Source organism: Rattus norvegicus, chromosome 1 (genome assembly GCF_021556685.1).
Source record: "Rattus norvegicus strain SHRSP/BbbUtx chromosome 1, alternate assembly SHRSP_T2T, whole genome shotgun sequence".
In the NCBI taxonomy this organism is placed as follows: Eukaryota; Metazoa; Chordata; class Mammalia; order Rodentia; family Muridae; genus Rattus; species Rattus norvegicus.
The window spans coordinates 2,437,839-2,454,275 of NC_141534.1; the positions used below are offsets into that span (position 1 = coordinate 2,437,839).

At 35.7% G+C, this 16,437-nt stretch overlaps 1 protein-coding gene across 2 annotated transcripts; it reads left to right on the forward strand.

Moving 5' to 3' along the window:
* Window positions 1-387: 387 nt before the first annotated feature.
* Window positions 388-10,103, forward strand: Vom2r6 (vomeronasal 2 receptor, 6). 2 transcript variants are annotated; one of them, XM_087553758.1, is made up of 6 exons: window positions 388-1,401; window positions 3,955-4,247; window positions 4,646-5,449; window positions 6,297-6,521; window positions 7,696-7,819; window positions 8,983-10,103. In XM_087553758.1, the coding sequence occupies exons 1-6, from the start codon at window positions 1,197-1,199 to the stop codon at window positions 9,864-9,866; spliced, it is 2,535 nt and encodes an 844-aa protein (XP_087409884.1). In that variant the 5' UTR covers window positions 388-1,196; the 3' UTR covers window positions 9,867-10,103.
* The last annotated feature ends 6,334 nt before the right edge of the window (window positions 10,104-16,437 follow it).

Sequence of the window (16,437 nt, forward strand, 5' to 3'; positions counted from 1 at the left end):
AGACAATAAACTTACAAACAGTTGATAAGGATATAAGCTGCCTGCCTAGAAAATAAAAATTTGATTACAGAAATCCACCCCATCTACCTTGACAATTCAAGACCACCCAGATGCAGATCACTCTTCTCTGTCTCCATCTTGATTTTTCTCTCTTCTTTTTCTCTCCCACCTTATTTTTTTTACTGTACAATCATGGCATTGACCTAACTGGTACCAGCCCTCTGCTCCCTATAGACATCAACCTACAAATCAGACATGCATCTGTCTTGTTGCAATGTAAACCAAGACAATACCATTTCAAAACATATACCAACTAGGCATAAAATATGTTATATAATAATATTAGCAATAAAATTCTCTCTCATAAATGACAGGTATATTCTTTCATTCATTTAAAGAAAACACATAAAATTATTCTCAATCATCTTATTGAGGTGTGAACAAACATCAAAAAAATATTTATCAACTGTCATTGAGTGTCAAGAACTGATTATGAGGGAAGAGATCAGCATTACAACCCATTAAATGACTGCATAGTAATTGATATTGAACAGGATGCACGTTGAATCTGTATGATTCCAGGAATTATTGGATTTAGCATAATGACATATTCTCCAGATCACAAGAATCATGGGAAGCTGAAAGAGATTTTGTGAATGTGCTCAACTCCTGGCTCAATGTTGCATGTGAAACTTCCCTTCCCTACACCAGGGAATGAAAAACATAATGTGCCACAATTCAACTCAAAGTCCAAATGATATGGAACATTTATACCTTCTCAACTCTTGTCTTACTATAAAAGTTCTGAGGAAATCTATTGGGTTCATAAATATTGTTGTTGACACATGTTCTGTTGAAGGTTGTTCAAGAGAAGATTGGCCTTTGGAATATTTGTGGCATAGATGTTAATGAAATCATGGCCGCTGTGGATGGAGAACATTATCTTCAAAACATGTTTTTGGAAATGTTTTGATCAAAAGTTTTCAGACCTCAGATGTAGAGCTTGAGGCCAGAATTTTCCCATTGTATCCAGGGAGCAGAACATAGGATGAATGGAAAGAAACTGTTGAATATAATTAAGTGGATCGCCTGTCAGCAGAAGCCTTAAAATATACAAACTGGTGTAAATGTGTGTGTTATGTTTGCCTGCATAAGAATCAGGTTTCACAACTGCTCCATCCAAGATCCTAGCAGACATGAAGAAGCTGTGTGCTTTCACTATTGCCTTTTTTTCCCTGAAGTTTTGTCTCATCTTGTGCAGTTTGACTGAACCCAATTGCTTTTGGAGGATAAAGAAGAGCGAAGATAATGATGGAGATTTGCGAAGTGACTGTGGTTTTGTTCTTTTTACAGACGAGGACCCTATTGAAGAAGATTTTTATAATCGCATTATTAATTTTAGGTAGGTTATTAACTTTATTTCATGCTTCAGTATTATGAATTAGAAATATGTAACAGTGTACACAACTGTATGATTCTGTCCTGTTTTTCCCCTTGTAACTTTAGGAACCACAGAATATTAATTATAACTTCAACCACTATTTTAGTACTTTCAAATGTGTCATGGTTTACCTTAGCTTTACTACATTGGCTCTAGTTCACAAAGCTGGAAAACGAGAGAGACTGGATTCTATCTCTTGAATCTTTGTTGATATCATATATTGAAATATGTTTTTACCTGTACCTTGAATTCATAATTCCCACTTTTGGCAAAATCTCAATATGAAGAGACTGCATCACTGCCTCTCTTCAATTTTCTGCCAACCATTCCTGTATAAGCATGCCTCTAAATGCCCCAATAAAATGGTTATCTAATTTTGGCTTCTAAAATTTGGGCATAAACTCAGACATTGAAATCTGTGTGGTGTGGTGGTGGAAGGATGTCTACTATATATGATTACATGTATATTATTACATATATACACTCATGAGTATGTATATGCTTTGCATTATAAAATAGTCTTTAAATGAGCCACTCCTGTCATTCTGGAGCTGTCACTGAATATGGAAAAAGCCTGCCAGATTTCTTATTCTGTTAGCAGAATATCTTTTCATCCAGTGATGCAAATACTCGATCACATATTAGACTGATTATCTGTATCATACAGACATTCAATATTTTTTTAATATTTAAAAATATTTTACATTAGAGAAAATCTAGGAGAATAAATGTACTTCTTGTGGATAAGAAGCTGTTCGAAATGTGGCTACACAGTTCTTAGAGTCCAAGTGTGAGATATTATCTTTTGTGCCTGCAGATCATGAGAGAAGAGATGTTGAAATCTTTCAAATTTTAGCTAACCAATGTGCTTGTGAATTCATTCTTTCACAAACTGAAGTTTCCTGCACTTTTCTGTCCCTGACTCTCATCCCATTTCTTGTTCAATTTTTGTGTCTTTGGGATTTAAACAAAATATTTTCTAATTATTAGCCACAGTATACTGTGTACACTTTGATATTGGTGGTTGCTTCACATTATTGTAGTTCTGGGTTAGGTCAGTAGAAATTTCATTTCTGATGCATTCTATATTATCCCAGATTTCATTGGAAGAAATAGTGGACATTCTCATTAGTGACACTTCTATAAGCCATAATAGGATTTAAATTTACAAATATATTAATTGTACCAATACACTTTTATGGTTTAGAAGAAAAACCTAGCTCCAAACATTTAATTTAAAACTGCTAATTTCAGCAAAAGAGCATGTTTGGTGTTTTACTCCTGATGAGAAGTAATTTCTAATAATAACAGATGAATATATGAACTGCCAACTGTGCTTGGGCAGAGGAACACATTTCAAATGGAAGAAGATCTTACTGTTCAGACAACTGTTAAAGGACCTCAAAGAATTAGGGGGCCTGAAGTGTTAAGAGAAATTTCAATCTACTTTTACAAAATTAAAATAGTAACAACACACTAAAAGGTATTGATGTGTAATGGAGCCTATAAGATATTATTCAGGTTACATAGTATATTCTATCATTTAATGTACTTGAAATGAATAAATAAATTTAAGTGGAATATATCTTTAAATATTTTAATGATTATTGACAGTTGAAACTATTCAATGCATGTCTATGAACAAGGAAATATTATTAATACTTTTTCTCACTATGCATAAAATTAGCATTTTCATAATGTTTAACTTCAAAGAGTTTTTCCTAATTTGAAATTTGAAAAATGTCTTACTGATACAGTAAATTCTCTCCTAAAAGAACTGATGCCCTTTTTGAAATAAACTGATTGTTAGATAATTTGCACAGATACATAATTCATTTTTCGTACATTTACTCTATGTTAGGAAGTTTTATATAAAGACTTCTGAATATATTTCTAAATGATTAACCTTTTAATACTTTATGCTCTTTTACTCTGCTTGGTACTCAAATAATATTTTGAGTTTTGAAACCATTTAGTATGCAACATTTGATATACGATCATGAGTAATAAACATATTAAATATGCATTAATGATACTTTTGGGTACAAAGGTATATAAATATAAAAGTTGAACAAAATTTTGATGTAATATATGATTTGAAAAGTATAAATATTATAAACATGTTTGAATATAAGTACATTTAAATAATAAAAATATAGTGCAAATGTGATATGTATTTCATGTGTGGTTTAAGTCATGCTTTTTATTTTGTATCGGTGGAATTACATCTCTAAGACTATTTTATAACAGTTTTACTCAATTGGACTCTAATGGTATTTGAGGATGGTATTTAGAGATAAAATAGTCCCCTTATTGACTTTCACAATTACAAAATTTATCATATGTTAGTGCCCTACATCTATGAATTCTTAAATCGTATTCAAATCTTAAGATCTCTAATTTATGAGACTTATTTCATGACATTTAGACAGAAATTTAGAATGTCTTGTGGTACAAACTTAACTACAATTGAAATTTTATTTTTCAAACATCTCCCTTAAACGTCATTATGCTTGGTTTTAGAATACCAGGAAGAAAATATGAGTTTTTTCTGGTACTGTTTTTTGCTACTGATGAGATCAACAAGAATCCTAATCTTTTATCCAACATGTCTTTGTCATTTTCCATCATTGTTGGCCTGTGTGAAGATACATTGGGAGTTCTGGAAAAAGCATATTCACATAAAAACAACAATTTCGAACTAATTAATTATTACTGTAGAATGAAGCAATGTTGTGATGTAGAACTTACAGGACCATCATGGACAACTTCCTTAAAACTGTCAATTTATTCAAGGAAACCAAAGGTAATAGTGTATGACACTTGACGAATTACCAACATTTAAATTCCATTTAAATTCCATTTAAATGTGTCTAGAAGAAAACTTGAATCCCATGCATTTGTGGGTATACTGCTACACACACTCATAGACACACACACACACACACACACACACACACACAAAATAAAATAATCAGATTGAATATCTATACTGGGAAAACAGGAAAAATTGTTTTCTATAACATTCAGATTTGTCAGGAATATTCTAGAATATAATGGAAAAATATATGACATGTATTGTATAATCTTATTACCCTTAATCTGAGTTCTGAACGGTGAGTTGCATTACTTGTATATATGTCCACACCTCCTAACAATCATATTCCTCATGTGGATGTTTAATCCTTTCCTTATACTCTTTAGATTTTCTTTGGATCATTTAACCCTAACCTGAGTGACCATGACCAGTTTCCCTATATCTATCAGATAGCAGCCAAGGACACATATTTGTTCCATGGCATGGTCTCCTTGATGTTTCATTTTGGATGGACTTGGATAGGACTGGTCATCTCAGATGATGACCAAGGTATTCAGTTTCTCTCAGACTTGAGAGAAGAAATACAAAGGCATGAAATCTGTTTAGCTTTTGTGAATATGATCCCAGAAACCATGCAGATATTCAAGACAAGACTTAAGATATATGACCAACAACTTATGACATCTTCAGCAAAGGTTGTTGTCATTTATGGTGAAATGAACTCCACTCTAGAACTCAGCTTTAGAAGATGGGCATATTTAGGTGCACAGAGAATCTGGATCACAACCTCACAATGGGATGTCACCACACATAAAAAAGATTTCAGCCTTGATTTCTTCCACGGGACTGTCACTTTTGCCCACCACCACAATGACATTGCTGTATTTAGGAATTTTATGCAAACAATAAACACATCCAAGTATCCAATAGACATTTCACAGTCTATGCTGCACTGGAATCATTTTAACTGTTCAATCTCAAAGAACAATAACAAAATGGATTGTTTAACATTCAACAACTCATTGGAATGGTTAGCACAGCACACGTTTGACATGGCCCTGAGTGATGAAGGTTACAATTTGTATAATGCTGTGTATGCTGTTGCCCACACCTACCATGAACTCATTTTTCAACAAGTAGAGTCTCAGAAAATGGAAGAACCCAAAGGAATATGCGCTGACTGTCAGCAGGTAACGTTTCTTATGTTTCATTATGCTTAGATATAGCAATGTGACCTTTCAGGCCGCTGGGAACTTCACATCCATTTGTTAGAGGATGTCTCTCAGTGTAAAGTTTTCTATCCTGCAAAACTCCAGAATGAATTTTTTACATTGACATATATCATGCACAGTGATAACTTTTAATAGGAGACAAGACATTTTTATAAATATCAGCGAATTGTGTGACAATGTGTTTCAACATTTAACCAAATGACTTCAAAATTTTAAAGGAGCCTAGAGTTTTATCATAAAATCCTTAGGTGATAACTAGACAGGAATATTATTCTGAAGAAGAATTTCTCAAAAATAAGTGCATGTGCTCTGATAATAGCTATTCATTTAAATTAATAATTATTTATAAAAACGCAAATGATGAAAAGTGCATATTTTATTGTTTATGTTTATTTTATATATGTATGCAGTATATACATGACTGACCCAATACCATTCTTTACTTCCAAAACATCCAGACTTTTTAATTTCCCCTTATTTCTTACATATTTGGCTTCAGCTTTTAAATATTATTTTTGACAAACGTGTATACATACACACACATACCATGTGATTATTCTCTGGTAATCATTTATTATAGCTTTTTAACGAGCAAACAATAATATGAAGTATATTACCTTGTAATTATACAATATGACATGTAACTATAACCTGTAATAATACAGTATAGTATATTTTACTACATTGGATTATTTTAATGCACCTGTCTTTTCTGAAAGATATTAAAAGATTATGGGAGATTCTCAATTTAGCATTCTCTGTATTGATATGCATATGTAATCATCTTATGATTCATCTCATTTAGGTGGCTTCTTTGCTGAAAACTAGGGTGTTTACTAACCCTGTTGGAGAACTGGTGAACATGAATCATAAGGAAAATCAGTGTGCCAAGTATGACATTTTCATGATTTGGAATTTTCCACAAGGCCTTGGATTAAAAGTGAAAATAGGAAGCTATTTTCCTTGTTTGCCACAGAGTCAACAACTTCATATATCTGAAAACTGGGAGTGGGTCACAGGAGAAACAGTGGTAGGTATACTACAATTTTTAATTTTTCGAAGATGTCTAAATTTTTAAATAGGAAGCACTCAAATAGTTTCTGTGTTGTTAAGACCAATTAATACTCTTGCAAATGACCATTCTCGGTTATAAGCACCAAAATTTAATAACACTGAAATTCATGTAATCTGGTCATAGGGACCAAAAAACTCTGAATTCCATGTTTAATTGCATCCATGTGACTATTTACCCCACACTACAGAAATATATTTATTAAGTTTATACAAATATATACATGTACACACACACATAAACACATGCACATATGAATATATAACTTTGTAACTACATTTAACAATGAAATTTTCTGAATGTATGAACATAGTTGTAGCCTAATTAATTATAGCATAGATTCATTAAGGGAAGTATTTTTCAGATTCATATGTTTTTAATTTATAGATTTTTATTTTTAATTTTATTTATTTACATTTTAATATTATCCTCCTTCCCAGTTTCCCCTCCTCTGCAGAGTATTGCATTATCTGGCATCAGGTGAAGAGAGACCCTTGGTCCTGTGGAGGGTGAATGCCACAGAATATGAGAATGTTAGATCAGTGAGGCCAGAGTGGCCAGATTTTTGGGGGAGCTCTCCAATAGAAGCAGGGGGATGGGGTGGAATGGGGATTAAAGGTTTTCTTTTACACTTAGGAAAAGTCCATTAATTTCATGAGAGTCTTTTATGACATACTTTGTTCTTATTCATTGAACAATTCTTTCTTGATATATCCTACCTTCTCTCTCCATACAACTCAGTGTTCTTATTTTTTTATTTATCAGTTTTCTTGAGAGAAAAATTGATGCCACATAAATATTCCATTTGAATTAATCAATTTAGGAAGGAGAAAATTTAAATTGTTACACCTGAAATGTTACATGTGTAATATTACATTGCATAGTAATTATTTTATGGCATTCAGTGAATGTATAGCATTGTAATGCAAAATAATAAATTATTAGAGGAATAAAAATGTAATGTCCCATATATTAATCTATTGGTCATTTTACATATGATGCATTCATGAACTACAAACACACATACACATTAAATACATATTTATATGCATAGTTCATGTATATATTTTATATATATTTATATGTGTGTGTGTGTCTGTGTGTCTGTGTGTCTGTACGTGTATTGCCTCAGGTTCCCTCCTCAGTGTGTAGTGTGACATGTACTGCAGGATTCAGAAAAATTCATCAGAAACAAACAGCTGATTGCTGCTTTGATTGTGTCCAGTGCCAAGAAAATGAGATTGCCAATGATACAGGTACATGCTTGCATGCAGAAGAAAATTTGGTGAATTTGAATAACTTCTCTTTACAAACTAGAAATATGATATGGCCTACATGGAAACTACAGACACAAAATCTCCATGTTTCAGCATTTACTTAGTTAAATAATATCATTTTCTCTTGGACCCAGTAAATTAACTACAATATCTTCTACAAACAACTCATGCCTCTCACAATATAATGGTTAATGATTTTATATTATGCAGACAATGTTTGGGGGACATACATGTGTAAAAATTAAAAAAAAATAATTGTAGGCATGACTTAAGCAGATGTTTATTCTTCTTCGATTCTTTGTACAAAGAATCTTGAGTACATTTACAGTCCACAATCTTTCTGTCACCTGGCTTACACTCTGACAAAGACAAGATGCTCAGAACAACAAGTGTTCTCTAATGAAACATATTTTAAGAGTTTACATGGCATAAAAGATTAGGCATTTCCTATCAAAGAATTAGAAAAAGAGTGACAAATTCAAGAATTCAACAAGAGATGGGAGAGTGCTTTAACTAATCACAGCCTAAATAAGGAAAGCAGAATGAATGTCAATGTAAATAATCTACATGCCATACCCTTCTATAGTCATAACCAAGGAAATTGTAGTTGGGGGAATGGAAATTGTACCACAACAAGAGGGACATGCATAAGTTTGTGAGGCATAAGGCCTCAAGAATGAAAATATTCCTTTACTCAAACAGTATTTGAATGATGAATTTATTAACAAGCCTATGTGTAGATACAAAAAAATGCACAATTCCCAAAGCAAACAAAATACATAATGTTTTTCATCAACCGACATCAATAAATATGTCAGTATACTACCCTTGTCTCTGAATAGTGAATTGATGGTTTGAGAAATACAATAAACTGAGATTATTCATATTAGTAATCATCATATTTATATTTCATTTTCATTTAAGAGATAACTTTTCCATTTTCTATAATGATGATTTGTTCCAAAACAAAGCATAGGATAATAGATAGCAAATTTAAGTTAGTAGTCCATAGAGCAATAATGAACAAAATATATTCTCAACCTCAAACTATTTATTGATATATCCTCTGAATAAAATAAATATACAATTAGTAACTATACAATTATGGTATCTTATAAGGGATTATTGTTCTTTGCCAACAGATATGGAACAGTGTGTGAGGTGTCCTGATGATTCGTATGCCAACTTAGAACAAACCCAGTGCCTCCAAAGAGCTGTGACATTTCTTGCTTATGAAGATCCACTGGGGATGGCTCTAGGCTGCATGGCCCTGTCCTTCTCAGCCATCACAACTCTAGTACTAGTCACTTTTGTGAAGTACAGGGATACTCCCATTGTGAAAGCCAATAACCGCATTCTCAGCTATATCCTACTCATATCTCTAGTCTTCTGTTTTCTCTGTTCATTGCTCTTCATTGGACATCCCAACCAGGCCACCTGCATCCTGCAGCAGACCACATTTGCAATATTTTTCACTGTTGCTATTTCTACTGTGTTGGCCAAAACAATAACTGTGGTCACAGCTTTCAAGCTCACTACTCCAGGGAGAAGGATAAGAAGGATGATGATAAAGGGGGCAACTAACTTGCTCATTCCCATTTGTACCCTAATCCAACTTGTCCTCTGTGGAATCTGGTTGGTGACATCTCCTCCATTTATTGACAGAGATACACAATCTGAACATGGGAAGATAGTCATCATTTGCAACAAAGGCTCAGACATTGCCTTCCACTTTGTCTTGGGATATTTGGGCTCCTTGGCTCTGGGGAGCTTCACTGTGGCTTTCTTGGCTAGGAACCTTCCTGACAGATTCAATGAGGCCAAGTTCCTAACATTCAGCATGTTGGTGTTCTACAGTGTTTGGATCACCTTCCTCCCTGTCTACCACAGCACCAGGGGGAAGGTTATGGTTGTTGTTGAGGTTTTCTCTATCTTGGCTTCCTGTGCAGGGTTGCTAGGGTGCATATTTGTCCAAAAGTGTTATATTCTTTTATTTCGAACAGATTTAAATTTTCTTCAGAAATAAAAAGATAAATTGATTTATTGACCGTTTGATAGTTTTAAAATGTTAGATGTGATTCTGATAGGTCTGCCTTTAAATGTTACTTGACCTTTTTCCTTTACTGCTTTTAATATTCTTTCTTTATTTTGTGCGTTTGGTGTTTTGACAATTATGTGACGGGAGGTGTTTCTTTTCTGGTCCAATCTATTTGGAGTTCTGTAGGCTTCTTGTATGTCTATGGGTATCTCTTTTTTTAGGTTAGGGAAGTTTTCTTCTATGATTTTGTTGAAGATATTTACTGGTCCTTTGAGCTGGGAGTCTTCACTCTCTTCTATACCTATTATCCTTAGGTTTGATCTTCTCATTGAGTCCTGGATTTCCTGTATGTTTTGGACCAGTAGCTTTTTCCGCTTTACATTATCTTTGACAGTTGAGTCAATGATTTCTATGGAATCTTCTGCTCCTGAGATTCTCTCTTCCATCTCTTGTATTCTGTTGATGAAGCTTGTATCTACAGCTCCTTGTCTCTTCTTTTGGTTTTATATATCCAGGGTTGTTTCCATGTGTTCTTTCTTGATTGCTTCTATTTCCATTTTTAATTCCTTCAACTGTTTGATTGTGTTTTCCTGGAATTCTTTCAGGGATTTTTGTGTCTCCTCTCTATGGGCTTCTACTTGTTTATTTATGTTTTCCTGGATTTCTTTCAGGGATTTTTGCGATTCTTTCAGGCATTTTTGCGATTCCTCTCTGTAGGCTTCTACTTGTTCTCTAAGGGAGTTCTTCACGTCTTTCTTGAAGTCCTCCAGCATCATGATCAAATATGATTTTGGAACTAGATCTTGCTTTTCTGGTGTGTTTGGATATTCCATGTTTGTTTTGATGGGAGAATTGGGCTCCGATGGTGCCATGTAGTCTTGGTTTCTGTTGCTTGGGTTCCTGCGCTTGCCTCTCGCCATCAGATTATCTCTAGTGTTACTTTGTTCTGCTATTTCTGACAGTGGCTAGACTGTCCTATAAGCCTGTGTGTCAGGAGTGCTGTAGACCTGTTTTCCTCTATTTCAGTCAGTTATGGGGACAGAGTGTTCTGCTTTCCGGCGTGTAGTTTTTCCTCTCTACAGGTCTTCAGCTGTTCCTGTGGGCCTGTGTCTTGAGTTCACCAGGCAGCTTTCTTGCAGCAGAAAAGTTGGTCTTACCTGTGTTTCCCGGGGCTCAAGTTCGCTCGTGGGGTGCTGCCCACGGGCTCTCATGGAGAAACCAAGATATTCCATGACAAAACCAAATTTACACAATATCTTTCTACAAATCCAGCACTACAAAGGATAATCAATGGTAAAGCCCAACATAAGGAGGCAAGCTATACCCTAGAAGAAGCAAGAAACTAATCGTCTTGGCAACAAAACAAAGAGAATGAAAGCACACAAACATAACCTCACATCCAAATATGAATATAACGGGAAGCAATAATTGCTATTCCTTAATATCTCTCAATATCAATGGCCTCAACTCCCCAATAAAAAGACATAGATTAACAAACTGGATACGCAACGAGGACCCTGCATTCTGCTGCCTACAGGAAACACACCTCAGAGACAAAGACAGACACTACCTCAGAGTGAAAGGCTGGAAAACAACTTTCCAAGCAAATGGCCAGAAGAAGCAAGCTGGAGTAGCCATTCTAATATCAAATAAAATCAATTTCCAACTAAAAGTCATCAAAAAAGATAAGGAAGGACACTTCATATTCATCAAAGGAAAAATCAACCAAGGTGAACTCTCAATAATAAATATCTATGCCCCAAATACAAGGGCAGCTACATACGTAAAAGAAACCTTACTAAAGCTCAAAACACACATTGCACCTCACACAATAATAGTGGGAGATTTCAACACCCCACTCTCATCAATGGACAGATCATGGAAACAGAAATTAAACAGTGATGTCGACAGACTAAGAGAAGTCATGAGCCAAATGGACTTAACGGATATTTATAGAACATTCTATCCTAAAGCAAAAGGATATACCTTCTTCTCAGCTCCTCATGGTACTTTCTCCAAAATTGACCATATAATTGGTCAAAAAACGGGCCTCAACAGGTACAGAAAGATAGAAATAATCCCATGCGTGCTATCAGACCACCACGGCCTAAAACTGGTCTTCAATAACAATAAGGGAAGAATGCCCACATATACGTGGAAATTGAACAATGCTCTACTCAATGATAACCTGGTCAAGGAAGAAATAAAGAAAGAAATTAAAAACTTTTTAGAATTTAATGAAAATGAAGATACAACATACCCAAACTTATGGGACACAATGAAAGCTGTGCTAAGAGGAAAAGTCATAGCGCTGAGTGCCTGCAGAAAGAAACAGGAAAGAGCATATGTCAGCAGCTTGACAGCACACCTCAAAGCTCTAGAACAAAAAGAAGCAAATACACCCAGGAGGAGTAGAAGGCAGGAAATAATCAAACTCAGAGCTGAAATCAACCAAGTAGAAACAAAAAGGACCATAGAAAGAATCAACAGAACCAAAAGTTGGTTCTTTGAGAAAATCAACAAGATAGATAAACCCTTAGCCAGACTAACGAGAGGACACAGAGAGTGCGTCCAAATTAACAAAATCAGAAATGAAAAGGGAGACATAACTACAGATTCAGAGGAAATTCAAAAAATCATCAGATCTTACTATAAAAACCTATATTCAACAAAATTTGAAAATCTTCAGGAAATGGACAATTTCCTAGACAGATACCAGGTATCGAAGTTAAATCAGGAACAGATAAACCAGTTAAACAACCCCATAACTCCTAAGGAAATAGAAGCAGTCATTAAAGGTCTCCCAACCAAAAAGAGCCCAGGTCCAGACGGGTTTAGTGCAGAATTCTATCAAACCTTCATAGAAGACCTCATACCAATATTATCCAAACTATTCCACAAAATTGAAACAGATGGAGCACTACTGAATTCCTTCTACGAAGCCACAATTACTCTTATACCTAAACCACACAAAGACACAATAAAGAAAGAGAACTTCAGACCAATTTCCCTTATGAATATCGACGCAAAAATACTCAATAAAATTCTGGCAAACCGAATTCAAGAGCACATCAAAACAATCATCCACCATGATCAAGTAGGCTTCATCCCAGGCATGCAGGGATGGTTTAATATACGGAAAACCATCAACGTGATCCATCATATAAACAAACTGAAAGAACAGAACCACATGATCATTTCATTAGATGCTGAGAAAGCATTTGACAAAATTCAACACCCCTTCATGATAAAAGTCCTGGAAAGAATAGGAATTCAAGGCCCATACCTAAACATAGTAAAAGCCATATACAGCAAACCAGTTGCTAACATTAAACTAAATGGAGAGAAACTTGAAGCAATCCCACTAAAATCAGGGACTAGACAAGGCTGCCCACTCTCTCCCTACTTATTCAATATAGTTCTTGAAGTTCTAGCCAGAGCAATCAGACAACAAAAGGAGATCAAGGGGATACAGATCGGAAAAGAAGAAGTCAAAATATCACTATTTGCAGATGACATGATAGTATATTTAAGTGATCCCAAAAGTTCCACCATAGAACTACTAAAGCTGATAAACAACTTCAGCAAAGTGGCTGGGTATAAAATTAACTCAAATAAATCAGTTGCCTTCCTCTATACAAAAGAGAAACAAGCCGAGAAAGAAATTAGGGAAACGACACCCTTCATAATAGACCCAAATAATATAAAGTACCTCGGTGTGACTTTAACCAAGCAAGTAAAAGATCTGTACAATAAGAACTTCAAGACACTGAGGAAAGAAATTGAAGAAGACCTCAGAAGATGGAAAGATCTCCCATGCTCATGGATTGGCAGGATTAATATAGTAAAAATGGCCATTTTACCAAAAGCAATCTACAGATTCAAAGCAATCCCCATCAAAATACCAATCCAATTCTTCAAAGAGTTAGACAGAACAATTTGCAAATTCATCTGGAATAACAAAAAACCCAGGATAGCTAAAGCTATCCTCAACAATAAAAGGACTTCAGGGGGAATCACTATCCCTGAACTCAAGCAGTATTACAGAGCAATAGTGATAAAAACTGCATGGTATTGGTACAGAGACAGACAGATAGACCAATGGAATAGAATTGAAGACCCAGAAATGAACCCACACACCTATGGTCACTTGATTTTTGACAAAGGAGCCAAAACCATCCAATGGAAAAAAGATAGCATTTTCAGCAAATGGTGCTGGTTCAACTGGAGGTCAACATGTAGAAGAATGCAGATCGATCCATGCTTATCACCCTGTACAAAGCTTAAGTCCAAGTGGATCAAGGACCTCCACATCAAACCAGACACACTCAAACTAATAGAAGAAAAACTAGGGAAGCATCTGGAACACATGGGCACTGGAAAAAATTTCCTGAACAAAACACCAATGGCTTATGCTCTAAGATCAAGAATCGACAAATGGGACCTCATAAAACTGCAAAGCTTCTGTAAGGCAAAGGACACAGTGGTTAGGACAAAACGGCAACCAACAGATTGGGAAAAGATCTTTACCAGTCCTACAACAGATAGAGGCCTTATATCCAAAATATACAAAGAACTCAAGAAGTTAGACTGCAGGGAAACAAATAACCCTATTAAAAAATGGGGTTCAGAGCTAAACAAAGAATTCACAGCTGAGGAATGCCGAATGGCTGAGAAACACCTAAAGAAATGTTCAACATCTTTAGTCATAAGGGAAATGCAAATCAAAACAACCCTGAGATTTCACCTCACACCAGTGAGAATGGCTAAGATCAAAGACTCAGGTGACAGCAGATGCTGGCGAGGATGTGGAGAAAGAGGAACACTCCTCCATTGTTGGTGGGATTGCAGACTGGTAAAACCATTCTGGAAATCAGTCTGGAGGTTCCTCAGAAAATTGGACATTGAACTGCCTGAGGATCCAGCTATACCTCTCTTGGGCATATACCCAAAAGATGCCTCAACATATAAAAGAGACACGTGCTCCACTATGTTCATCGCAGCCTTATTTATAATAGCCAGAAAATGGAAAGAACCCAGATGCCCTTCAACAGAGGAATGGATACAGAAAATGTGGTACATCTACACAATGGAATATTACTCAGCTATCAAAAACAACGAGTTTATGAAATTCGTAGGCAAATGGTTGGAACTGGAAAATATCATCCTGAGTGAGCTAACCCAATCACAGAAAGACATACATGGTATGCACTCATTGATAAGTGGCTTTTAGCCCAAATGCTTGAATTACCCTAGATCCCTAGAACAAACGAAACTCAAGACGGATGATCAAAATGTGAATGCTTCACTCCCTCTTTAAATGAGGAAAAAGAATACCCTTGGCAGGGAAGGGAGAGGCAAAGATTAAAACAGAGACTGAAGGAACACCCATTCAGAGCCTGCCCCACATGTGGCCCATACATATACAGCCACCCAATTAGACAAGATGGATGAAGCAAAGAAGTGCAGACCGACAGGAGCCGGATGTAGATCGCTCCTGAGAGACATAGCCAGAATACAGCAAATACAGAGGCGAATGCCAGCAGCAAACCACTGAACTGAGAATAAGTCCCCCGTTGAAGGAATCAGAGAAAGAACTGGAAGAGCTTGAAGGGGCTCGAGACCCCAAAAGTACAACAATGTCAAGCAACCAGAGCTTCCAGGGACTAAGCCACTACCTAAATACTATACATGGACTGACCCTGGACTCTGACCCCATAGGTAGCAATGAATATCCTAGTAAGAGCACCAGTGGAAGGGGAAGCCCTGGGTCCTGCTAAGTCTGAACCCCCAGTGAACTAGACTATGGGGGGAGGGCGGCAATGGGGGGAGGGTTGGGAGGGGAACACCCATAAGGACGGGGAGGGGGGAGGGGGATGTTTGCCCGGAAACCGGGAAAGGGAATAACACTTGAAATGTATATAAGAAATACTCAAGTTAATAAAAAAAAAAAAGAAAAAAAATGTTAGATGGTGCTCAACAGATCTATTTTGCTTTGTCATAACAAAATTTTTCATAAATCATCAAATAAAATTAAGTAATATCTAGAGATAGTATTTGTATCACAGGACAACACCGCATAAAGCAATACCAATTAGTAAGTTTTGGTAGCAAATGAGCTCTCACAAACCTAAACATATTGAGAACAGGAGATCTCCATTAAGGAGAAGCTACAATTGCTTTGATTTTTAGAGATGTGTTTTTAAGAAATCTTTTTTTTACAATATAATTGGTCTAAAACAGGCCTCAACCGATAAAGAAAGATAGAAATAATCCCATGCGTCCTTTAAGACCACCACAGGCTAAAGGTGGTCCTCAATAACAATAAGGAAAGAATCGCCACATATACATGGAAGTTGAACAATCCTCTACTCAATGATAACCTGGACAAGGAAGAAATAAAAAAAGAAATTAAAGACTTCTTAGAATTTAATGAAAATGAAGGCACAACATACCCAAACTTATGGGACACAATGAAAGCTGCCCTAGGAGGAAAACTCATAGCTCTCAGTGCTTGCAGATAGAAACAGGAGAGAGCATATGTCACCAGCTTGACAGC

Bases quoted from the DNA above. Each gene is read 5' to 3' on its own strand.
- Vom2r6 (XM_087553758.1), top strand. From the start codon at position 1,197: ATGAAGAAGCTGTGTGCTTTCACTATTGCCTTTTTTTCCCTGAAGTTT. The intron at 5,450-6,296 runs GTAACGTTTCTT...CATCTCATTTAG, and splicing joins TATGCGCTGACTGTCAGCAG to GTGGCTTCTTTGCTGAAAAC. The intron at 7,820-8,982 runs GTACATGCTTGC...CTTTGCCAACAG, and splicing joins TGAGATTGCCAATGATACAG to ATATGGAACAGTGTGTGAGG.